General features: G+C 39.8%; 1 protein-coding gene across 17 annotated transcripts in view; it reads left to right on the forward strand.

Annotated features, from left to right (window-relative positions):
* The window catches only part of CELF2 (CUGBP Elav-like family member 2), a 547,482-nt gene that overhangs the window by 483,853 nt on the left and 38,767 nt on the right, over positions 1-24,862 (forward strand). For all 17 annotated transcript variants that reach the window (XM_042052904.1, XM_042052849.1, XM_042052822.1 and 14 more), the window contains 4 exons: positions 6,171-6,250; positions 11,159-11,317; positions 13,543-13,606; positions 24,211-24,345. In XM_042052904.1, coding sequence (XP_041908838.1) covers positions 6,171-6,250; positions 11,159-11,317; positions 13,543-13,606; positions 24,211-24,345 — 438 coding nt within the window. The remainder of the gene's footprint in view (positions 1-6,170; positions 6,251-11,158; positions 11,318-13,542; positions 13,607-24,210; positions 24,346-24,862) is intronic.

Below are 24,862 nucleotides of genomic sequence, written 5' to 3' on the forward strand. Positions count from 1 at the left end.
TGAAAAAACCTGCTAATAACATGTAGAGAGAGTTGGCTATACCATAAAAATTGTGAAAAAGCTCAAAATACATTTTTCTACATCTTCTACGCTCCTAATTGTATGATTTTTTTAACAAAACATCACCAGGCACATGGGACGAGTGAACATTTCTGCAGACATTGATTACAAGGATTGTTTTTTTCATTCTTTCTTTGCTTTAAGAGCAGGTTAGAAATGGAATAGCAAGTTACACCATGGTCAGGCAATTTAATTTCTTGAAAATCCATTCAGAACTTTGAGATTCAAGGGTTTTCTTGATGAATTAGTAAAAGAAAATTAGTATTTGCATCCCAATTAATTGCAGGGAAGGATAGGTGAGGAGACTTTTATGCTGGGGTTTTTTTTTTCCTCTGAATATTTACTGCTCCCTTCTGAGCTAAACTAACATGAAGTGCCAGCTATGGGAACACCCTAGATTAGGGGTCACCTTCTGAATTGTATATCAGTAAGTGGTGGGAAACGAGGACAGTGGAAGTGCTGTATTTTTAATAGCTCTTCAGAAGTACCTCAGTGCCTTATTCCCTTTGCTGCAATGTGGTAACATTTTCATTTTTTCCAATCACTATGGCACATTTAATTTTGTTTTCCCTTGCTGAAGCTCTTTTGCAGCTGGGAGGGAAGAAACGCATCCAACTGACCAATGTCTCTGCTGGCCTTTGGCCAGTAACTACATCTCAGATTTCCATTACTGCAGTTTTGCAGCAATCCCTCCCAAGAGGGAAGCCTGAAATGAAATAATTTGCAAGGGGCTTTATTCCAACAAGAAGATCATCGAGGCACAGTTAGAGAATGTGGTCTTTGGTACCCATTTAATTCCGGGTTTGTGTAAATTCCACCTACTGAGATCTGTACTTTGCAGGGTGGGTAATTGAATGTCCAATTAGAAATGCTTTGAGGGAACCATGAACTTCAGGAAATTTAAAATCTACAACGTGTCATCCAGTCAATAGTCAAGTCAGTAGAGCTGAAGAGCTGAGGCATGGTTACAGGACGTGCCTCTTGTTACCTTTATGTGCCTGATATGCATAAACTGAAGAGCTTCACTGTGGCTTTTTCAAATTATTTTCTTTAGACTGAATTGTTGGACTTGGTCTCAGACGTGTCATTGTGTGTCTTAGGTAATACTTAACAACCAAGTATCACTACAGTAAACAATTTGATGTACAATTTAGTTTGTAGATGAAATGTATTTTAACCACCAAGACAGATTTTTGTGTGATGTCTTCATTAGAAGGCTGTTTTCCAGGATGTTCCTTCCTTCAGACTGGGCTGTATTAGCACAGGGTAGAAAAGGAAAAGTCTACTTTGCAATCTCAGCTAGAAACATTTTAACCCAACTAGAGCTTATTTTTATCACACTTCAATTTCCATAGCTTTTTATTCAAGCCTTATCTTCTCTTTAAATAGAAGCTTTCATCTCAGAGGATCCCAACTACTCCTTGCAGGAGTATCTGGCAGCTTTTCACTTTTGTTTCTTCACAGAAATTGAAGAAAAACTTTGTTTACAGTGTACTTGGAAGCTCTGGGGCAGCCATTACAGCACCAGCTGCGCAGCCACCACTCGCAGCACTGCGGTTGCTTGGGTGGCTTTGAAAATCTCTTGAGTCTTCTTCTGTGTAAAAAACATGTTTTTAGACTTCCAAACAATGTCTCTGCATTTTGCATCTCCCTTTGGCCTCACTTTAAAACCTTTGGTAGACAACGGTGGTTTCATGAGGGAGCTTTCCTGCGTAGGTATAAACCTTAGCTGAGGCTTCCATATGTAAAAATGTTCTACTTCACTTGCAGCTTGCAGGTATTGATCTTGGGTTAGGCTGTGCAAGAACTGATGACTGAATGTTTCTCAACAGTCTAGGAAAACCTGAGATGAGAAGAATCACATGAAGCAGGAGTTGAAATGGGGCAGAGCTGAGCTTTTTTAAATATTTCAAACATTCAGTCACTCAAGCAGCAAGCCCTAGTTCTGGGATGGCCAGGATCAAGGAGGAGGCCTATCACATTTCACTGCTTTTTCAAAATTCTCTTTTGTTTTGTTGTGGGAGAGGGGTAAGGAGCAACCCTGTGAGTTTAGATGTTCTCTCAGCCAACGTGGCAGATGTGATAATGTGCTCCAAAATTTCTACTATGCCAGGGCTGGGTGCCTTACTCCAGTTCTGCCTGCTGGAGGAAATTACTTCCAGCAGCCTTTCCCCAGTCACTCATTTATCTGCTGTAGGTGGTGAGAAGGCAGCCTTGGAGAAGCAGCTAAAACTCTTACATCTTCTTTCTCCCTCCGCTTTTCTTTCTGTCAGTGATCCCTGACGTTTTGAAACCAGAGCTGATAAATAAGTGCGAGGTGTCTTGCAGGTTGGCTGTTTTTACAAAACAATCTATTTTTTGGTGTAGCTAGGTAGCTGGTTGTACAAAATGAAGTTATTTCAAGGCATTAGCTATAGAAATATCCCCCTCTCCATATTTTCCTTCCCAGAGAACTCGATAGCTCCAGTAAGAAGGGAATAATTGAATATCAGGATTCAGTGGGGTAGAACAGGAATAGTTTGCTTGTAGCTATGGGTCCAGAAGACCTCGGTCCATTGCATGCCAATCAATGCCATGTTTCATAGGATGAGGTAAGAGGCTACAAAAATCTTTCTTGTTTCCTTGCACCATGAGGCATGAAATCTGATTAGTCCTGTCCTCTTATAATTGTGATTTACGGTCCTAAAGCTGGCAGTGTGTTCCCAAAAGACCACCTGCACCCATGTGATACAGTGAGTGAGAGTGTGCTGGAAAGGGTTTTCCCAACCCTTCAGAATCATAAATAAATGAAATCCAGTGTCCTTGGACACCAACTTTTGATTAAATTCTAGGTGCCCAACAAAACCATCCTCTTCGAGTGCATTTGTGCCCCACAGAGGAAAATCAAGGTCCTGCCATTGGCCATGGCAATAAATACAAGCATTTCAGAAGAACAGCTTTTCTGAACACCTAAATTATAAATGCAAAGTGATTGAGTTAAATAGACCAAATCTTATGACATAGGCTTAGCTTCGCTCCGGTGTGGCAGTCTGGTCATGAAGGAAAGGACTCCACAGTTCACACAAAATATATAGGATTCCATATTCCACGCATAATAAAATACATATGCACTCATAATAAATATATAGATGTTGTGTGTGAGTGTCCAGGTTTGGTAGCTGAAAAATAACCCTTGAATGTGAATACATGTAGCAATGTCTGGAAAGATGGGTAAATTAACAAATGTTTAATTGGGACATTTATTGGCAACCTCTTAAAGTCTGGGTTTTCAAATAATTTAGAAATAAAATTGTCTACTGAATTTTTGCTATGTTATTGAGGTAAATTGGAAATTTGCCGTGCAAATGGCCACTGTCCATCGGTGGGAAATGGCCTGCTGAATGGAGATAACAAGGGGACCTAACCTTGTAGCCTCTGGCTGGCAAACCCTAATTAAAATGCAGTCCTATCCTCTCTGTGGAATGCTGCTTCCAAATGCTCATATTCAAGCTGCATAACCTCATTCATCAGGCATTCCCCTTGCCCAAAGAACAAGTTTCTTTCAAATTGGTACAGAGATCTGCTACAAAGGTCTTTTTGCTCCATGACAAAGGCAACGAGACCCATGCAAATGGTTTTGGGCTGAGGAGTGAGGAGGAAGGCTTTGCAGTGGTGTTGGGTGCTGAAAGTACCCAACAGCTGAGCCCTGTGGTTAAAAAGAGAGAAAGCTTAAGGGAGGGAAGGGGGTCTGCTTTATCTTGAGAGGAATGCAGCCTTATTTCTCTGCTGATTCACACTGCTTTTGAGACCTGCTAATTGCAACATCTCTCAGTAAGTTACTTACAGCAGAACTGCTGGGGAGAAATTGTGATAAATGCATAAACTGTGTCTTATTGATTTTTGTTGACATTTTACATGCTTCTCATGCATTTGAAACCTCCATTCAGTAATTGTCACTATAATACACACTCCTGGATAGTGAGAGCCAAAGAAGTGAATGAAGCAGTTTCTTGACCGTTATCAACAATATTATTCAAGGCTCTGCATGAGGTTCCTTGCCTGCCCTCCACTATAACTCTATTTGTGCTCATCCCCAACTGCATTTGCAAAACAAGAAAAGAAAACCCTTGGTGTTATTTCCTCTGTTAATGTTAATAACAGAAATGGTATTAAGAGAGATTACTTTGAGACTGATGGTAAATTTGTGTCTCTTTAATTTTAGTGTACGCAGCACGATGGAATCTAGCAGAAGTACTGTAGTTTATTTACCCTTCTACTGCACATTTTGTTTAGGTTGCTGTACAGAAAGCTGGTTTGTTACATCATATTCTTTGACAGAAATTTGTTGCTGAACAAGACTAGTATAGCAACATGTAGTGAGGCTAAACAGTAGTGAGACATCATCAGCTGTTTTGTTACCTAAGAAATACAGAGAGTCACAATGCTGCGGTGAAGTTCGGGTGAAAGCATTCTGATTTCTGATTTTATGATGCTCATCTATCAGCCAGAGGTACATAAGCCAGCTTAGGTTCTCTTGAATCAAGGGCCTTTACATTAAAGAGAAAAAAAAAAATACCACATGATGCAAAAATGCATTGACTTTATTTTCATGACTAGATGTAGTGCTTTTGGGTAATGATCAGGCATTGCTTTCTCTTACTGTTGTTTGATTAAAATGTGAATACAGTCTTGACTTGATAATCTTACCAGGTACCCACAGAACTAAAAAGAAAAGGTATTCTATGCCTCAAATTGATTTGCGTAAACCAAACAATCTGTTGCTTGCTGGATCGCAAAATAGTTTATTTTGCCCATTGGCCACAGGGGCAACAATATTGTATTTTTGATGCCAGAATGTAGCTTTCATGCATTAGCTCTAAAATGACAATATGCTTTAGCCTCTCAGTGCTTAGATCTGCTTCATTTGGAAATCTTTTAAGTAGTAATAATAATAATGTTTTGAGGAAATTGAGTGGAACACTAAATTATTCTCTGAAACCTAAGTTCAAACTGTGCAAGGCTAAGGGAGCTGAAAATCAATGCACTTTTAAAGTCATTAGAGATCACAAGTGAAATAAGTCTGTGTTGCTTTAGCTAAGCTTTTAGTGTGCCATGGTATTATTACAAAATCAGCCTGAATCTGCATTAATTTCACAGTCTTTTTCTTTAAGATGCCCAAGGGTGCATGAAGAATAAAATGTAAATCTCAGGAGGAAATGTTTTTATTAGGCAAAAGGGCAGTGAGTCATGCACTAAAAACGTTGACCTGCACCATGCCCAGTGTAGGTATGGCTGACAATAGTAAAAGGGTGGAAAAATAGCCCAGGAATTAGCCTACTGGCTTTTCATTATGATTTTAAAGGCTGAAGAGGGGAAAAAAAGAGTGATTTTTCAGTTATTCATGCATAGCTTCAGAATTGTTCAAGCTGGTGGTAGCTTTCACAGCTCAAAGAATTATACTTGTATGTAGGACTCGGAGAAACAAAAACCATAAGGATTTTTATTTTTAATATGTTATTTTCTTAAATGTTGAGATTTCACCTACATTACTGAATTTTGTCTGAGTCTTTTCACACACAGTCACAGGCTACACGGTGGAGTTTTTCTCATTCTTATTTGTATGATCATTCTTGGTGCATCACAGTAATTTGTGATGCTATGGACCCCTTTATTAAATTCTCAGTTCAGCTGTCGGTGATGCTGACATTTATTCACTATCCACAGTTTACCTACACAAAAGCCAGAGCAAGCAATTGTTAATGCATGTTCTGAATAGATTTAACTATGGCTACATAAAAGCCTTATTTATTTCAAACCCTGTGGCTAAAGAACAAAAACAGTAATAAAACAAAACAAAGAAAGAAAGAAAAACAAACCAAAACAAACCAAAAAATTAAATAAAAACCTTCTTGTCACCCATCCCCACCTAATTTTTTTTCTTTCTTCGATGGTCAGATTAGCAAGTCAGCACTGTCAATAAATAAACTAGAGAAGTTGTTTATTTTTATGTACTACTGAGAACAGTGTCGTCTTGTGGCCGTTCTCGTAGACTGTGTTGGTTTAACAAGCGTCCAACCCTTTTGTCTTGTTGTTTTTTGTCTTTCCTGCTCCCTGTCCCCTTGTTCCCACAGGCTGTGCGTTTGTCACATTTTCTACAAGGGCAATGGCACAGAATGCAATCAAAGCCATGCACCAGTCTCAGACCATGGAGGTACAGTACTGTATCATTTGCCCTTTCTTTGTTTTCTTTGTGCAAATGATTGCGAATGGTAAAGCCATGCTCTCCTGGATCAGATCAGACACATGACAATCACAGATTTAAATTTTTTACCAGTTCACTCTAGCTGTCTTCGTGAAGCGTGATTTTTCTCAATCACCTGAAAGAGCACAGTAAGGCTGCTGTGTGGTATCCAAACACAGCTCTCAATCCTGTTTTCAGTGGCATTCAGCTGAAAATAAAAATGTTGTGAATACCACTCCTCATTCGTACTCAGAGTATCTCTCTGATGAGTAAATTACCTCTATTATATTTAACACACGTTCCCCCAAAAGAAAAATCTTAGCTTCTTTTAAATAGATTTCTAAGTGTTGTGGTTTGCACTGCTCTGAGAAAAAGCTCAAGAGGTTTAACATGGCCACACTGAGTTACTAGTGCATGTGTTTTTCTGCAAATAGAATCTCTTTTTAAGTTAATATGATTTCGCCTTCTTCATGTAGCCAATAAAAATGCTAATGATGACAGAACATATTGGAGTGTGGCACTTCCTGCAGAGCACCATCGTGGCTGGCCCATCATAAGCAACACTCTTCATTCCCTTCCAAACTGCCTCTATGGCCTCATATTTTATCATCATGAGCAACTCAAAACTTTAAACTGGTTCACTTAATGTGACTTTAGCTGCTAGTTAATGATCTGGTCATTGGAGTGGTTATTGAATGCCACAGCTTGTCTGGCAATCTCAAAACTTTTTTCAGTCTGTGATTTTTGTCATGGTCTTTCAGAATTTTGCACAAAAAACCGCACAAGTATGAAATCTTTACTTACTCTGGATCTTCTAGCTTATCATTGGAGAGTGCATGTTATACTGTATTATGTATACTGTATCTTCGTGTAGTGATGATTTTTCTCAGAGGTGACATTGATGTTATGTGCACTTGTTTCTTTTTTTTTTTTTTTTTTTAATTTCTTTTTCCACCAGGACCTTTCAATTTTTTTTTTTTTTTCTCTCAGTGATTTTCCTTTGCAATGCTCTAGTCTCCCAAAGCATGCTGGGTGCTAAACAATCATTATTGCGTCATGTCGTTGAGCTGCTTTGTGTAACGAGCCAAGGGGGGAGACCAGGGGTGGGAGGGTGGACAGAGAACAAGGAGGAGGAGAAGATAAAATTCAAGCCAGTGCATGAAAATGTCACTAACTGTTTCCTGTATAGTACAAGTAATGATATCAGCATTGCAAAGCTATTGTCTTTCCAAACATCACGTTTGAATTTGGTTGAGCTTCTTTTATAATCAATGTGTTTTCTTTTCAGTGCAATGCATTTTTAGACCCTGGGTATACAGTTTTAGTTGAGAATCTGCCAATGAGATGAGAATAAATGAAATTATCTTTACTAGAAAGCTGCTGTTATACAGTCTATGCAGTCTGACAGTTTATTGTGAAAAAACTGCCTCTTTGAGTCTCTGGAATAATACCTGTAGTAATTTGTCTGCCATGCACTGCTCCATTAATTCCGATCTGTATGTTTTGCTGGGTTTGATTCCAAGTAAAAAGGAAATGTTTATTGGTAATACTGTGTTTTACCTATATTTTCCATGTGTTTTAATGTATTTTTCTGTCTAGCAAAATGAATTTTACACAGCTCTACTTCCGAATGATGCCTTTAAGATGGTAAAATAAAGACATAACACCTCCCAGACAATTCTCCCACTCTTCTGTTTTATGTGGCACTCCAAAAGGGGCTGCATTTTGACGGGATACTCTTAATGAGATTAGTTCTGTAGAATAGTTACCCTTGGATCAGAATCCTTCTCAACACCTTTACAGACATCATCAATGAGATCCCCAAAGTGGCAAAGCAATTCCAAATATTTCGCACTTTGAACATCTGGGTCTTTGCGTCAGTTGAGCTCAGGCTGAGTCCCTTCTTGGAAAGAAGCCATACAACCTCCCACTCCATGGAGGAGGGACTCAACCCAACAACACACAGAAAAATATGAAGGCAGCACCAGCTGTTGGGGAGAAAATGGCACTGAATGGCATGGAAATATGAAGCCATTGAATGAGGAAGGCAGATGCACCTTGTATGTGTGCTGGAAGCTTCCCCTCAAGCTAGAAAATGGAAGTGCATAATACAGAAAACACCCTGTAGGCAAAAAAAAACCCATTTGCTCACGTTTGCCAATACTCTTCTAGTGAAAAGTTAAATTGGGTTGACTAGTGTTACATGTCAACCCTCAGCCTGAAACAGTCATCCTTGGACACTTTGGCTTCTTGCTCTTTTGCAGACAAAAGTGGGCTTAGGGGAAGATATGTAGTACACAATTGCATTGCAACCCAATTACTACAGATTTTTTTTCCTATTTTATTATTTTCAGTTCTTTAGCATGCGTCATTGACCAAGATGAATTCTCAAAGAGGGCTAAGAAAGAGCAATGGGGATGTTAAGTCCAGATGAACACATCTCTTAGAATAATGCATTCTTTTACTGCTCTTTCCACCTGACTTACTGACCTGGTTAAATCAACTGATTTTTAAAATATAATTGCTGCTCTAAAGTGTTTGCTCTTCTGTTTCTTTTCTATGGAGTTCTTTTTTTTGTTTGTTTAAGCCAATCAAATGCAGCACCAGTCGAAGACACTAATTTGTTATCATAGAGTAAATTTGATGCAGCAATAACAACCCTTTTCTCATATAGAGCCACTTGCTAGATATAATCTCAGTCTTCAGAATGTTTGCTTTCTTGAAAATGATGAAGTGATGAAATATAGAGCAGGCGGTGAAAAAATGAATTATAGATTCATAAATTGCAGAGATATTGTTTTTATACAATTTACTGACATTTAAGCATTCATAAATATGTCAGCTGTAGTGTTGAATGCTGAACTACTGAACTGAAAACTAGAATAACCATATAATATTTCTTCCTTTGATACTCATTTCTGTTTCTTTGGAAATAGACTTGATTCTCTTGTACATCCAGGCAGAAGGCAGTAAATTCCAGTTGTTCTTAGCCCAGTGTTACCAAACCCTGTATTAGATAGAAAGAGCTTCCTTTTTTTTTTATTAGCAAAACCAGAAAAATCTCTCTCACATCCTCTACCCCCTGGCTCCTTTTTCTTTCTTCTTTTTTTCTTAATGATCTTATTTTTAATATTAGTATAAAAATCACTAGAGAGAGGTAATTGTGTAACAAGCTGACTCCTTCATAATCTTTATTTGATTGCTGGAGTGTTATGTATCTTCTTTCTTCCTCACTGAAACACTGAAAGACATTTTTACAATGAAACACACAGGAAAAGAATTTGATGTGGAATAATAAACCACAAGTGATCATTTTCTAAGATAATTCTAAAGGAACAGTGTTGATGGGAGATCTTTATATGAGATATTATTATTATTGTTGTTATTGTTATTATTATTGTGGTTTATTTCATCATTTCATCTGATGATTGTGAATATTTTTATCACTTGTCCTGGTGTGAGGTTCTTCAGAGAAAAGGTACATGGCTGCTTTTTGTAAATAATTGAGGACAGGAACTTTTCTGAAGATGTTCAGAGTGTTGTGAGAGCAGCCATGGGAAGAGTAGGTGAAGTATAACCCTGCTCTGCATCCCACGCTATACACTCTGGCTAGAGCACTGCTGTGTTTCTTGGACTTGAGTCACTTATCACTCCTGCCATTGTGTTCAGATTGAAGTTAGACAAGAAATTAGTATAACAAAGCATGGCAAGGGAAGTTATTCATTGAATGCTGTGAAGTTGAAACGCAGTATGAAATGGATTGACAGTTCCAATGACTCACAAAATGCTTGAATTAATTTGAAGAACTGCATCATTGCAGTATATAGTTTTCTTTCTTGATCTGAAAAAAATGAAGACTTGAAAGGTTAAAATATGAAACATTTCTTAGCAGGGAAAAGAAACAGAGAGAAATCAACAGAGACATCTTTCGTAATCACGTCTCATTCTCTCAGTGACTTTGCCCAGGAATGGCCAATTTGAAGTCCTAAGGAAATTCCAGTTTACCTCAAAAGTCCATTTGGTCTGTGACCTTCAACTTCTTCCCAAGGGTCCCTCAGCCATGGGTGAGGAGTAGGCTGCAGACCAGACCTCTAGCTCTTTCTACAGCTTCCCTATTTCCTAAGGCATCTTACAGCCTTGCCATACCATGTAACAAGAGGCTGATAGAAGCAATAGAAGAAATGGTGGCAATCAGGAATGGGCTGCCATCGCCAGAACTAGTCCCTTTCGGTCTGCATCCTGCCCTTTGTTCACATCTCAAGGGTGCTTGATACAAAGCGTGCCTGGGAGCGGACCGCAGGTGGGTGAATTGACCGGGGGTCCTTGGTGTGAACAGGGCCGGTGCCTCGCTGATGGTGGGCGCTGAGGTAAATCTGCTGCTCCCAGTCTATTTAGGGGGCACACGCCAGCTGCACCGAGCGTGACGGCACAGCCAGACCGCAGTGGCAGGGCGATGTTGGCTGTGTGGTCCCTGGCAGCGCAGAGGTTGGACACCTCTCCCTTTGGCGATGCCTCGAAAACAGACTGCAGACAAAGCATCACGTCCATCTCATCAGCTGTGAAGCTTAATTAAAGAGGACTGGTACGCTTTGCTGTCTCTGGCAGCAATTTTGATAGCTGGAAGGAAAAGAGAGCCTGAGGAAAGGTGCTTTATAAAAAGAGCTGGGGAATCAATAATTTCTCCATAGCCTCTTTTCCTAAGAACATGAAAATCTTAGTCCTTGTGGTCCTACACATGCCAGTCACAAAGAGAGGGTGAGCGATGTCATTGTGCCAGTGCCAGTGCCAGTGGCCCTACAGGACATGGCTGAGCTCACAAGGTGAGGGTGACCTGGTGTGATTTAACCCTTCTGTCTTTCCCGATCTGTCCAACCACAGGGCTGCTCTTCGCCAATCGTGGTGAAGTTTGCTGACACCCAAAAGGACAAGGAGCAGCGGCGTTTGCAGCAGCAGTTGGCTCAGCAGATGCAGCAGCTCAATACTGCCACTTGGGGAAACCTCACAGGTCTTGGAGGACTCACACCACAATATCTAGCTGTAAGTTCACTTCAGAGGCGGTGGCTGTATTATACTGTAGTTATTTTAGGACCATGGTAAATCAGTTCTAGTAAACTCCCTGCACTGCTAAATTGTCCAGGAAACACAGTGTGTCTTCTTCTGGGTGTGTTTATCATGTGGCCTAAAAATAAATAACAAAGAATAGAATCTGAATAAGCTTTTGAAGATGTGCCCGTGCTGTCAAAGGCAAATATTTAAAGTATCCTTTTGCTACAAAACAAATCATAGATTCATAGAAAGGCTTGGGTTAGAAGGGACCTTAAAGATCATCTAGTTCCAACCCCTCTGCCATAAATAAAATTTGATTCCATTAGTTTTAATGGGGGGTTTTGAATGTTAGTCTGGTTTTTACAGCTGGAATAAAATTTAAGTTCTTCCTTAGGGGAGGACAGATAGGCAACTGAATACTGTGGGGGCTATATCCATATGGTGCGGCCTCTAAGCTAGAATATTGTGGTTCAATCAGCAAATTTCCACATTTTCATTTGGAAATGGCTTTTGCTTTAATACGTGGTCCTGTCAATGCTAAACATGCATGGTTCATATCCCCTCACACAGAAAGTGAAGGTGGCCAGGAAAAGCCATAAATTTAAAATGGTATTTTCCTTGGTCCATTTGTAAGATGAGAAGCTGGTAGCTGCTGTCCCTGCTGGAAAATCTGAAATCCACAGCCACGTGTCTTAGGCCCTGGATGGCCAAGAGAGGCTCCCCTTCATCGCAGCTGAGAGGGAGCCACTGCCTTTTGTGGCTCTGGAGTTCAGAGGTCTGGTTGAGGAGCTTTTGGATAACTTGGGGGTTCCTCATGGTTCCAAGTAAGACAAATAGAACCTCACGAAGTGCAAGGCCAAGTGCAAGGTCCTGACCCTGGATCAGGGCAATCCCAAGCACAAGAGAATGAATCGAGAGCAGCCCTGAGGAGAACTTGGAAGTGTTGGTGGATGAGAAGCTTAACATGACTTGTCAATGTGCACTTCCAGCCCAGAAAGCCAAACATGTCCTGGGCTGCATCCCCAGCACCGTGGGCGGCAGGTCAAGGGAGGAGGTTCTGTCCCTCTGCTCTGCTCTGGTGAGACCCCACCTGCAGTGCTGGATCCAGCTCTGGAGCCTCCAGTACAGGAAAAACATGGACACGTTCGAGTGAATCCAGAGGAGGCCACAAAGGTGATCAGAGGGCTGAAGCACCTCCACTATGGAGAGAGAGCTGAAAGAGTTGAAGCTGTTCAGCCTGGAAAAGAGAAGCCTCTGGGACCTTAGAGTTTTCCATACCTGAAGGGGGCCTCCGAGAAAGCTAGAGAGGGCCTTTTTACAGGAGCATTTAGTGACAGGACAAGGAATAATTATTTTAAACTGAGAGACGGCAGGTTTAGATTAGATGCTCAGAAGAAATTGTTTCCTATGAGGGTGGTACAGGTCATCCAGAGAAGCTGAGGCTGCTCCATCCCTGGAACTGTTCAAGGCCAAGCTGGATGGGGCTTTGAGCAGCCTGGTCTAGTGGAAGGTGTCCTTGCTGTGACCTGGGAGTTGGAAGTGGATGATCCTTAAGATCTCTTCCAACCCAAACCGTTCTAGGAGTCTATGAAATACATGTGCCCATATATATGTATTGTGTATGTATAAATAACATCATTTGCGTGCATACAATGCTTTGGTATAGTGATATAAACAGCAATTTACCCAGCAATTAAAAATATATGTTAGTACTGAGGTAGGCTAATTAATACTGAGATAGGCTAAATTGCTATATATATAAATACCAGTCTAATGAATATCTGTGTGCTTGATTCATAAAGATAATAAAGAAAAAACTGAATTCACAGGGGTGGGGAGGAATGGACCATGATTGACAGAGATGAGTTATGGTAACTACTAGACTACAGAGGGTTGTAATTAGTCACACTATGTTGGTTTAAATAGATTTAACACCTGGTTGTTAAAAAGAATAAATTGATTAATTGTTTTAAAGCAGCCATGTTATTGAGTTTCCCTTGTGTCTCTGTGTTTCTTAATAGAGATTAGACATTAATATGGATTTACAGCATTGACTCTAGGGATGTTCATTCCAACAGCAGACAGAAGCAAGAGACTATATAAATGTAAAGGAAAGCAGAAATATTCCAAATGTGAAATGATAGCTCATTTTAGTTTTATCTTCATTTGTTACATTACTGTTAGATAGATTGCTGTGTTGTGTTGTTCATTTGCAGCTTCTGCAGCAAGCAACTTCCTCCAGTAACTTGGGTGCCTTCAGCGGCATTCAGCAAATGGCCGGTGAGTTAAAAGCCCTTTCATTTTGCTCCAGCTATGTCTTGTATTCTTAAGCTATTGAATTCTGTACCTCTAATAATCGCATTGTCAGGGGGTGGGGGGCATGTTGCGTATTAAATGTGGCAGATGTATTGGCAGGGAACAGCTCACGGTTCAGCGTCAATAGAAACACTTTCACCCCTCTTTCAGAACTGAAATTAAACCCAGTGCTCCCAGGTTGTGCAAACAGTTTGTCTTGCATTAGTCACCTGCCATTTGGCCAAAGTAACCAATTGTAAATTGCAGGAGAGCTCTTAGTCCCTGCAGCCGTATCCTGCCCTATGAAAAGTGTCAGGAAAGCAACAGCAGGATTACATTCTAATTTCCAGTGAGATTTCTGTGTCCTGAAAAATCAAATTAATGGCAGCCCTCAAACATTTTAATAATATGTGGTGAGGAAAAATGTTCTGACCTTTTTAATGAAACCCAAGATTACAGGCCTACCTTCAGTATGACTTTTCAGGCTCCTTTTATAATCACGGAAAATTAACTGGGTGCCTTTTTGACTTTGGAACCCTAGTTGGCAAAATTGCACAACAGAGATTTTATGTAAAAGTATAATCTTTAGTCTGGAGGAAAAAAAGAAAGAAAGAAAAGGGGGAAAGAGAATCAAAGTGTGAGCGGATTTGAAAGCCAGCTAGTTGGAGGGTTTCTTAGTAATGAGCTGTGTGCCAGTAGTAACTGATGTGTAGTGATTAGCAAAAGGTCATTCCCACTGTGTGACCTACCATGCTGATATCCTAACTTAACATGATGCTAGAGAAGGCAGCATGTGCAGTAAATCAGAGCACAGATGCACATTATGCCTGCCGTGAGGAACTGTTAAAAAGCGGTTTTTTTTTCTTTTTACAGGAAAAAAAAAAGAAAGAATCACAAAACCCCTAAATTGCTACATTAGTTTATTTTAATCATGAGCCCACTGAATCAATGAAATACAACATTACGCTTGCTTCATCATCACAAAACAAGGGCTAAAATATTCAGAAGTCTTTATGAGCACCATTTCTCATTCTTTTTTTAATCTTGGTCTTTTGCTGCTTCTGGTTCTGCTTTGAATAAAGCCTGAAACACTTTAACAAGTATATATATACCACACTGTATAGCTATACCCCACAGGTATTCTTTGCTCAATCGTTATATTATGCCATTATTGCAGTGACATCAGAGAATAATGTGAACCTACTGTCTGACAATATAAATTGGCCTACAGATGACAATATCTCTGAATTATTCTCTCTTCTTCCTTCCTGCTGGCAGTGCTTGCTGGTTCTATTATGTTACACTTGCAATCTAGCATTTTTTTCATCAAAATAATGTATCTTAATATGATAAACAGAACAGAGTAGTTCAGCACAGTTTTATACTTGGCAGTTTTGGAAGTGGTTTTGAGCTCAAAGATTGTGTTTTAATGTTTTGATATTTGGTTAGGTCTACAAAATGAAAGAATTGGGACACTGAGGAAAAATAATGTGGTATTCATCGCCTTATGTGCACCTTAGACGTTTTTGTTGCCTATTTCTCGCTGTTAGTGTAGTTTCAGCTTTGTCTTCAATAACTCTGTTGAAAGTAAGGATTTTAGTCAAGTATTTCCAGGATGGGCTTTCAATCCAGGATGTGATTTATTCTCTGAAAATCATAGGGTCTTGAGACGAAAAGAAAGTCATCTCAAGAAATCATAGCGGCACATCATTGTTACTTAAGGGACATACTTTTTCAACTGCAAATTCGATTGCTAATGCACTCTTCTGTGGGATAATTTGATGACTGACTGTCTCTCTTGGAAAAAAATGTATTTTATATCTCACATTCATGTTATCAAAACAGCTTGAAGTTTACTTCTTTCCCCAAAACATGTGACTCTTAAATCTTTATGTTCAAGGTAAAATTAGTGATACTAAATTGTTCTCCAAGCTGCATCTCTACATGAAAGTGCCAAAGACTAAGCACTATTTCATTGTTAGAACTGAGAGTTCACATCCTCTCCTTGGAAATCAGGCAGTACTATGTCATGCAGTGCATCTGATATTAACAATTTGTATATTATGTTTTATGGAAGGAATAGAAAGTATTCCTGTGTCTGCAGCAAGAGCTTGCATTACCAGCTGAAGCTATCTTTGAACATTTATAAAGGCCTAAAGTTTTTTGACTTAAGCTGTACAGGTTCATTTCACAAAAAAGAATCTAATATGTAATTCCATGTTGCATATAGTTTGCCTACTAATATAACATTTCAAAGTGAGGAATAAAATCCAGACACAATTGAGTGAGGTGCTAAAGAAGGTCCGTCATTGCAGCTTTCAAGTTCTTTGAACTTCGTGTTTGAGGGGTGCAACTTTTATCCTTGAAGTCGATGGGTGTGCTTACCATGTAATTCAGACACTAAAAGTTTGATCAAAAGCCGCACGAGCCATTGAAATTCCACCCTTACTTCCATGTCAGGGCTCTATCACCTCTTTTGTGCTTAAATCTTGATGAAGTCACGGTTTGCTACATTAGGACTTCTGATACAGCCACCCCCTTGAACAAAATTAGGGCCCTTTGGATCTGCAAGTGTTTATTTGTACTGCTAAAGCTTGTGTTGTCTCTGTACAGAACAGAAGAGGCACAGCACACATCCCGCTGCACATGTGAAGAGTTATTTCCTATGCTCAGTGATATTATTTCTTAAATCAAAGCAATTTTCTTTGCCAGCAGAGCAAAGACACTGCTCTTCAGTGTGGAGTTTTAAATTCCCTTTCCCTAATGCCATGCCTCAGTCTGGCTAAAGTAGTTCTTATGTTGCAAAAGCAGTGGCTCTTGGATTTTGGTGAAAGGAGTGGGATTTTTAGGCGTTTGTGATTGAAAAATATTGTAGTTTCTTCGTTTGTGTGTTTGTTTTTTGTAAGCTGGGAATACAGTCCAAAGAAAAACGGGAATTTTTCTCAAGAACTCTCTAACATACAGACATTAAACACACAACACCAGGTCTAAAAGTGAACACTGTTCTTGCTGTAGCAGCCCACTGGCCCTGCTATATATTCAGCATTGTGTGAAGTCCAAGCAAATCATGAAACTGGTTTAATGAAAATTTGAGATCCTAAAATTTGGGAGACAAAAAGCTGTAGCTTGCCATTTAGCTTTCCAAGATTTAAGGTTCCATGCTTAATTCTCCAGTTCAGTTTTATCTCATTTCTATTGAAAAATGAGATTTTCATGAAATCATTCTACTTCATGAGTCAAGCCAAAGAAAACAATGTAATATATTGAGACTGGTAATAAAGCTGGGAGAGCTGGCAGTGGTGCCTTTGGTATTACAGTAATCCCCTGGTCTTGATTACAGGCACTAATTCTACCTTGCCAAAGTCTGCTTCATTGTCCTGTGTAAAACATGCAAGGACATGCCATCCTTATGTGTATATTTCATAGTGAGCACTTCCTCACTTTTCCTCCCCTCCTCTGATACCTGCTAATGCTAATTTAAAGGCAATGTTTCCTCTCACGTGCCTCTCACGAGCCTCAGTGTCCAGCCTGCACTTTGTCTTTGGGGAAGGCTAATAATGTAGATGAATTACATTATGTTATTTGGTTGTCTTACTGTAAAAGACAATGCAAGCTACATTAAACACTAGCAACCTTTCAAGCAAACAAAATTTCCTTCTTCAAATATATACAAATTGCTTGGGAAGCTTAGTTCAAAGGAGATTGATGTTTCTTGAATGTTTGCATTGAATTTGGCTGGTGCTGGAGCAGGTCCTAAAGGCTGCAGTTATTTGAGCCAACCTGCCTGTTTAAGAGCTCAGGAATTACTACACAGATGGTGTAAACAGGAGATTTACTATTGCTAGGATGATTGTAGAAAATATTTCAATGTTTTCAATATTTAAACAATATACGGTCAAGGAAGATTTTCTATTGTCCATTAATGTCAAATGTTTTGGCAGGAACAAATATTGGTTCATACAACAATGTTTCCATATGTGTAACCATTCAAGACATAAAAAAATGTACAGTACTTATAAAAGACACAAAGGGTTTCTCTTAATTTCATTGAATAGACAGTGTACCTTGCTTTCTGAAGTTAAACAGGAGGAGAAGCCATGGGTCTGGCTTTTCTTCTTTGTCTTTCAGATCCCTAAGCCCTCTGCAGCTGGGACTTTTAATATTTTTCCAATGTATATATTTTTTGCAGTCCTGTCCAAGTTCTCTCACAGTTTGGTTGTGTTTGGGGTTGAACTTCTGGCCTTTTCTGAGCCCTGTTCAATCCATTCCACCCTTCTTCGTCTACCCAAGCCATATTTCCTCCTGTTGCAGAGTCTGTAGGAGCAGATGGATGAGAGAAAGTCTGTGAGGTTCTGCTTTCTGAATATTTTCGTCTAATTGTTGGATTGGCTCGTTGGATCTGGAGGGACCAGTTGGAAGCCGGGACCATCTGCACAAAAGCTCTATACTTTTGCATTGGCCAAAGGATCCTTTATATCCTCTGACTCTTGGATGGCTTCATTCCAGCAAAGCCATACAGAAGGAGGATTTCTCCTGCTATGACCTCTTTAGGGATATCATATTAAAAGTAAAGGTCACCAAGAAACTGTTTCCAGCTCAAGGGAGATAGCTGTTTCTTAAAGATAACTACTAGTTTTGAAAATGCTGACCTCAGGGACCAAAAACATTCAGCTTTTGTAACACTAATTCCATTGAAAGTCCTAGTTATTTTAACACACAAAATTAGGTTTTTTTCTTCTTCTTTTAACTAATAAATTAAACAACTCTAGCATTTTTGGAGAGACAGAGTTTGCAGCAAGTGAGCCTGTTCACAATCCACACGTTGCTCCTTCTCAGAGAAGGAGAGGCACCTTGAGAGGAAAAAGCAGTGCTAAGCAGTTGGGGAGACGTGCTTATTCAGGTGGTGAAAGTGCATGACGTGGATGTTTGGCCAAGTCAGGGCACAAGATCTGTAGTTCTGTGTGGGCTTTCCATAATCAGTAAATGGAGGGCGAGGGTGCTTTTTATTGCCTTGGCCCCTGTGTGGATGGAATTCATCCAACTGAACCCCAGCAGTTTGGAAAGCAGGCATCCCATCTCCCTGCAATGTCAGTGAAGAGGGAGTCACTCCCAGGTAACGATGCATCCTGCCAAGGCTGAGGTTAATCTATTTTATGGATATTAGGAAAATATTATGTATATTAGGAAGAAGTCCTTCCCTGTGAGGTTGGTGAGGCCCTGACCCAGAGAGCTGTGAATGCTCCATCCCTGGAAATGTTCAAGGCCAGGTTGGACAGGGCTTGGAGCAACCTGGACTAATGGAAAGTGTCCCTGCCCATAGCAGGGGGGTTGGAACTAGATGGTCTTTATGGTCCTTTCCAACTCAAATGTTCTATGAGTCAATGGTTCTATGATTCTCTTTTAGGATCAGATGATTTCGTTATCCCCTCTCTCTTCTTTGACTATAGCAAGAGCCTGAGTGAGTAACTTTTTTTTGGACGAAGTTAGATCAGATGAATCCTTCCAACTAGGACTGAAGAAGTTTCCATTAACAAAAGCATCCTTCTTGCCAGGATGTGTTTAGAGCATGTATAACCTGAAAATGGGCTGAAATCCTACATAAGTCAAAACATGGCTCGAGGGGGATTGGAATTAGGTGATCTTTAAGGTCCCTTCCAACTCAAACCATTCTATGATTCTGTGAACCTCTGGTCAGATTTAAGCACATACTCTTAAAAAACAGAGCAGAATCAACTGTGGACTTAAAAGTTGTTTTAAGGGCTTTGCTCAATCAAACAGTAACTGGTCAGGGTACCTCAAGCACCATTCAGCTAAGCAGCTTTCTAAAAGTATACACAGAATATGTATGGATTGATGGAGGTAGCACTTAGCTCTCCTGTCTATTTTAATTCTTAGAATATTGCTGGAATAGCCTCACCCTCCACACCTTTCCACACATTTTACCATCAGCATCCAAAATGGCTGATGTCAGTGTTAGCAAATAGTTGCTTTTTAGCCTGGAGATGATAAATTTTACCTTCATCCACATTTTTTAAGCTGCAGCCAGGATTTAATTCAGATGGAATAAATCCTAATAATTGAGAAGGATAAAATTTCCAAAGCAAAGGAAGTCAAGTCAGTGGGAACTGCTTATGAGCTATCAGATTTGGCTCTGATAATCACCACTGACTTTGAAACTCTCCATGCATACGGTGCCTCTAAATGTAGCTGGTGCCTTCCTTTTTTAGGAATTTGTTCAGTGAGCAAATCTCAGCTATTTCCTAATATGATTATATTATGGTTTTAGAAACCCAAGAGCTGATGAGGCCTAAGAAGTCTTCAGGAACGGCTTGTGACTCCGTTCCCTCCTCTACAAATATCCAATAATTCCAAATTTACAGTTATCACAGGAGAAAAGCTGAAGTGACTGAAACGAGGCAAATTACTTCATTGTATGAAAGTTTGTGTCAGAGGCAGCACAAGAAGTTGTAAAATGTAAATCTCGTGCTCTCAAATTTCCCCGTGTTTTCACAGAACTGCATCTGTGACTGTGCAGCACTACAAAAATTTCCTGTGAATGTGCTAATAGGCCTTATGAGAATGTTCTATCACCATCCATCTGTCACTTTTTAACAGGCCTGATTGGCAAGCACTTGTAACAACTGACATCTGTTCTCGCTTATTGATATGTAGATTTATGGTAATTGCTGTGAACAATAAGACACAAAATTACCTAAGGTGAACATTAAATTAAATTTTCATGCCCCTATCCTTATAAATAATTTTTTTTTAAATCTTAAGTTTCAAGCAAGGCATACTGTGCATCTGTTTTGTACATAATTTAATTGTTTTTTTAATCTGCCAAATAACAAAATGAAAGTTGAATTTCCTTGCGATCTTGAATATTTGCCAAGCTGATAGCACATTGGTAAATACATGTTATTAAAAATGGAATCAAACTGTATTGTGATTCTGAAGTTTTTAATCATTTCCCTTTAATTCCCAACATTGTCTCCATCATGAAGATCAAGAGTTATTCCTTACCCAGAAGGGGGTTTTTTTTCCCTACAGGAGGATTTTCATTTTTCATGTGCAGCTCTGCCTATGAGGCTGTTCCTCAGCGTTAAGCAATTTGCATTTTTCTTCAGAGAGAGGTGCATTTGCTGAGTGAGCAGCACTTTCAAATAAAATCCATCTATTCATTTGCCGTCCAGCTCTGTTGCGGGATTTGGGAGTTTTGAAAAAACTGTAGGATGTGAAATGTGTGAAGAGAGTGTGTGAAAGGGGAGAGAATGAGAGGGCAGATTCATCCCACAGAACTGCAGAACTGTACCTCAGCTGAGGTTCAATTGAACCAAAAATCCCCATTTGAAAGCAAAGTACTTTTGGGGTCTGGACTTCAGAGCATTTGGTTTCCTTTCTCCAAGTTTGTCCAAGCGAGTGGGATGTTGACACTCCTGACAAATTGATGGGAGAAACCATCTTCTGGGAAGAGCAGAAATGGTAAAATGCCTGGGGAACGTGAAACAGTGATTACAGGACTTATTTTTCAGATATTTGAGCAGACAGAGGATCCTAAAGAGGACGCATATTAAGTGATAAAACTGTTGACAAAATGGGCTCTAGAGCATGCTGGGTGACAGTGTGTCCCATGAGCTCTTGCTGACAGTCACATTTGGGTGCTCAATTCAGTGGGGGTCTTTGCTGTCCTTCTCTTACTCAAGTGTGACAACAGTCAGCAGTTTTTTGTCCTGCAGAGACCCAAGCTGACACCCTGTAAAATCTGCAGGCTGTTTTGTGGCCAGTGTCTTACAGTCACCTCTACCGTAAAACAAACTGAATGGGGAGACAACTTCATCACCACCAAGTTCTTGTTCGTTCATCTTCTTTGGGCATTGAAACTCATTTGCCAAATTGATGGGTTCCTCCTGTGCTTATATAGAAAATGTCCCACTATTAAAAAAAAAAAGTTTTTGTGGGATGAGGCAATGATGGTATTTGTTTTGCATCCACAGAGGTGCAAGGGCGATTCATAAGTACAGAGAGCAGTTGTTTGCTCTGCTGCCTGTTGACCTTGTCTGGCCTAGGCTCTCCTCTAGAACCCTTCTGTATTCACCACAAGTATTTAATCCTACCATGTATTCCATTTAAAAGTCCAAAGAAACCTCCACACAGAGGAAATATAAGCTGGTTATGACTGATCCTTTTGATGAGTAACTAAAGAGTGGGTGATAGAAAGCCAATCCTCTGGAGGAGAGCAACCCACTGCTTTCCCAAGTCCTTGTTACAGACGGCATGAAATACAGCCTCAGTGAAGACCAGCAATGTTTTCTGGATATTCTTTGCTGAATTGCTTATGCTCCTTATGAAACACAAAGGTAAATGATAATTGAGGACCAATATCAGGCCAGGATGAAAATTAATTCCCTATTTCAGTTTGAGAACTACTGACTGCTTTGTTCTCAAAGAGTTGGGTCCCAGCTTAAGTCCTCTTCATCCCCAAAATCTTGAAATACACTCAAGGCAAACAATTAAGTCAGATGAGTAGTTTAAAAAAATAAAACAATGTTGTTTGCATACCTGAATTTCTACCTGAACTGTGTCTTGCAAAATAGTTTGGATTGGTAGTGTTTGAGAAAACCCTTATCCCTTAAGATGGTCTTTAGCCTCCAAAAGAAACCTTAAAGAGCTTTCTTGGTCACGTAATTTCTCCAAGTGTGTTGTTCTGGCTCCAGGCTATGAATTGGTGTATCTTGGATCAACTAAAATCTTAATACCCACCACTGTAATTGCATCACATTTTCAAAAACACCAGCATCTGAACTGAATCTGGGCATTGACCAAGACATCAACATTAGAACCTCAGTCAGATTCGGTGCTCACCTGAGGCCTGACCTGCCTGTTAGAACATGCCGTGTTTAAATTTGGGGCTTTATTCACAAATAGATGCTTATATCAAGGTTCATTTCACAGTGCCTAATGCTGTGACAGTATGAATTCCTCTTTATGGAGATTGTTGATTGTACTAACCCGAGTCTGCAATACATGTGTTTGAAAGTAATATCACTCTCCATTGCTGAAGGAGTTCTGAATTCCAAGAAAATACCATCTCATTCATTGCAATTTTTTTCTTCTTAAACATACTTACCAAGTATTTTATTTAAACTCTCTTGTTTTCATTTTCTCTAAGTTGTTGTTAAGCTCCCCTGTTTGAGATACAAAGTGTGCAGGGAGAAGTAATATCTCTTGTTAGCAAACTAACATTCAGAGAAAATCAGACAAGTTTCTAGGCATTCAAGCTCTTCTTGAGTATTCCCCAACACTCATGCAGTCTTCCCAGCTCTATCATTAAGTCTAGAAAAGGTATTGCTCTTCCTACCTAACCTTTTGTGAGTGTACTTGTACTTTCAGGACTACAAGAACATAATAAAACTCTTTTAGTCTTTTGCATTTTTGCACTTTTTCAACTCTATTGAGGGCTCAAGCCCTCACAGAGCTCCTTCATATGTCCAAACCCGAAGTATGATCTCTCACTGCCTTCCAAACCATGTTTCTCACGTCCTTGTGTAAATGCCCAGTCTGAACATCACTCCTGGGGATAGCTGGTCTTACTCAGGAGATCCTGAGAAGGATCCAGTCTGGTTAATGCTAGCACCCATCTTATATCTGCACTTTAGCTGTTACTGCACTATTTCACCTTAGAGTCAGTTCCCAAGTACTTTATCTAGTCCAAGGTAAAAGGAATGTTCTTTTGAATTCCTCTGGAGAGACCAAGTTCTGTCCCTCTGATTTAAGCAAATCTATGCCATTGGCTGTTCCTTAATCATCTTTTTTTCACTTCACAAAAGCCTCTTTATTGTTTGTCCTTTTTTGCTTGCCATCTAAATTAAACCTTTGCTATTTAAATGCCTCCATTTCTTTAAGGCTCTCACTAAAATGACAGTGTATCTCCCCCACATCTTGTAAAATAACGAAGTGACAGATGACTCAGTAGACTTGATATCATAGTCCAGAGCTACAGCCTGAAAATCCCTATCTCAAGGATGGCTCTGTGGTCAGGCTGATACTAATTTGATGTACTTAGTTCATACATGTTTTTAGAAATTAACCATCAAAAGGAAATTGAGCACAATTACTGGCTACTGCACAGTGTAACCTTAGTAGTTATATTCAGAGGAGACATGGGAAACAAATTTTATTCATCCCAATTATATGACCCTGTCCTGAATGTGTTTTAAATGCTAGCTATCTTCTTTACATCCCCCATTGTGTCAGGAAATAATATTGTGCCTGGGCTTCACACAGAGTTTAAATGACTTTTAATTCTACTCTTCCCTTAGAAGAGGCACAAACCAGGTTTAATTTTCCTGAAGTATAGGCTGGTGTCTTTGGTAAATTCTCTCAACTCCAAGGTAGAGAGATGAGAGATACTCTTCAGGAACTGTAAGAGGTGGTTCCAGATTACAGATGTCTTGGGAGTGAAAAGAATTGAGTTTATTGGCAAGGTACACCCCAAGCTCCATGATCATTGATAACAGCACTTTTTGATGATTATGATTATGATGATGATGATTACCTGTCTTAATTAATCCTATTGCTTCTCCGCATAGGCATGAACGCTTTACAGTTACAGAACTTGGCAACTTTAGCAGCCGCAGCAGCTGCCGCCCAGACCTCAGCTACCACCACCAATGCAAACCCTCTCTCCACAACGACTGGTGCTCTGGGAGCCCTCACAAGTCCCGGTAAGAGCAGAGTGCCTGCTTCCAACTCACAAACATGGGAGTCAAGGGGAAGATGGCTGTTAAAATGCTGATTCCATGTTATGTCTTACGTTCCGTGCTCATGTAAATCGTGAAGAACCTTTAAAAGCTGAATACATTTTTGTTAGTGTTATTTTTAAGCAAATAACTGCTTTTTTAAGTGGTCCAATGTGGACATGTTCACCTTTCCAGATTCATTTCAGGGGCCATTAAAGCCTAACAGACCCATCTTACAGAACTCTGCATGAAAATTACACTTGTATGGGAAACTGAAGGTAAAATTAACTTTTCACAAAAAATTCAGAACATGACCAAATTCTTCCCATCCAAAGGAAAATCAGCTGAGGTGGTTCTTTTTAATCCCCAAGAGACTGACGCTTGGTTCCCAGCACATGCACGTATTGCCTTTACCCTTCATGAATTTTTGTAAAGCCCTTTTTATTTTTTCCTTCTCTTCCTGGATCTCGGTTGAGCTTTCTTCTGCTCCTGAGTACACAGT

This window comes from Corvus kubaryi, unplaced genomic scaffold (genome assembly GCF_017639235.1).
Source record: "Corvus kubaryi isolate FWS band 111438036 unplaced genomic scaffold, C.kubaryi_AGA036_p1.0 135, whole genome shotgun sequence".
NCBI lineage: Eukaryota > Metazoa > Chordata > Aves > Passeriformes > Corvidae > Corvus > Corvus kubaryi.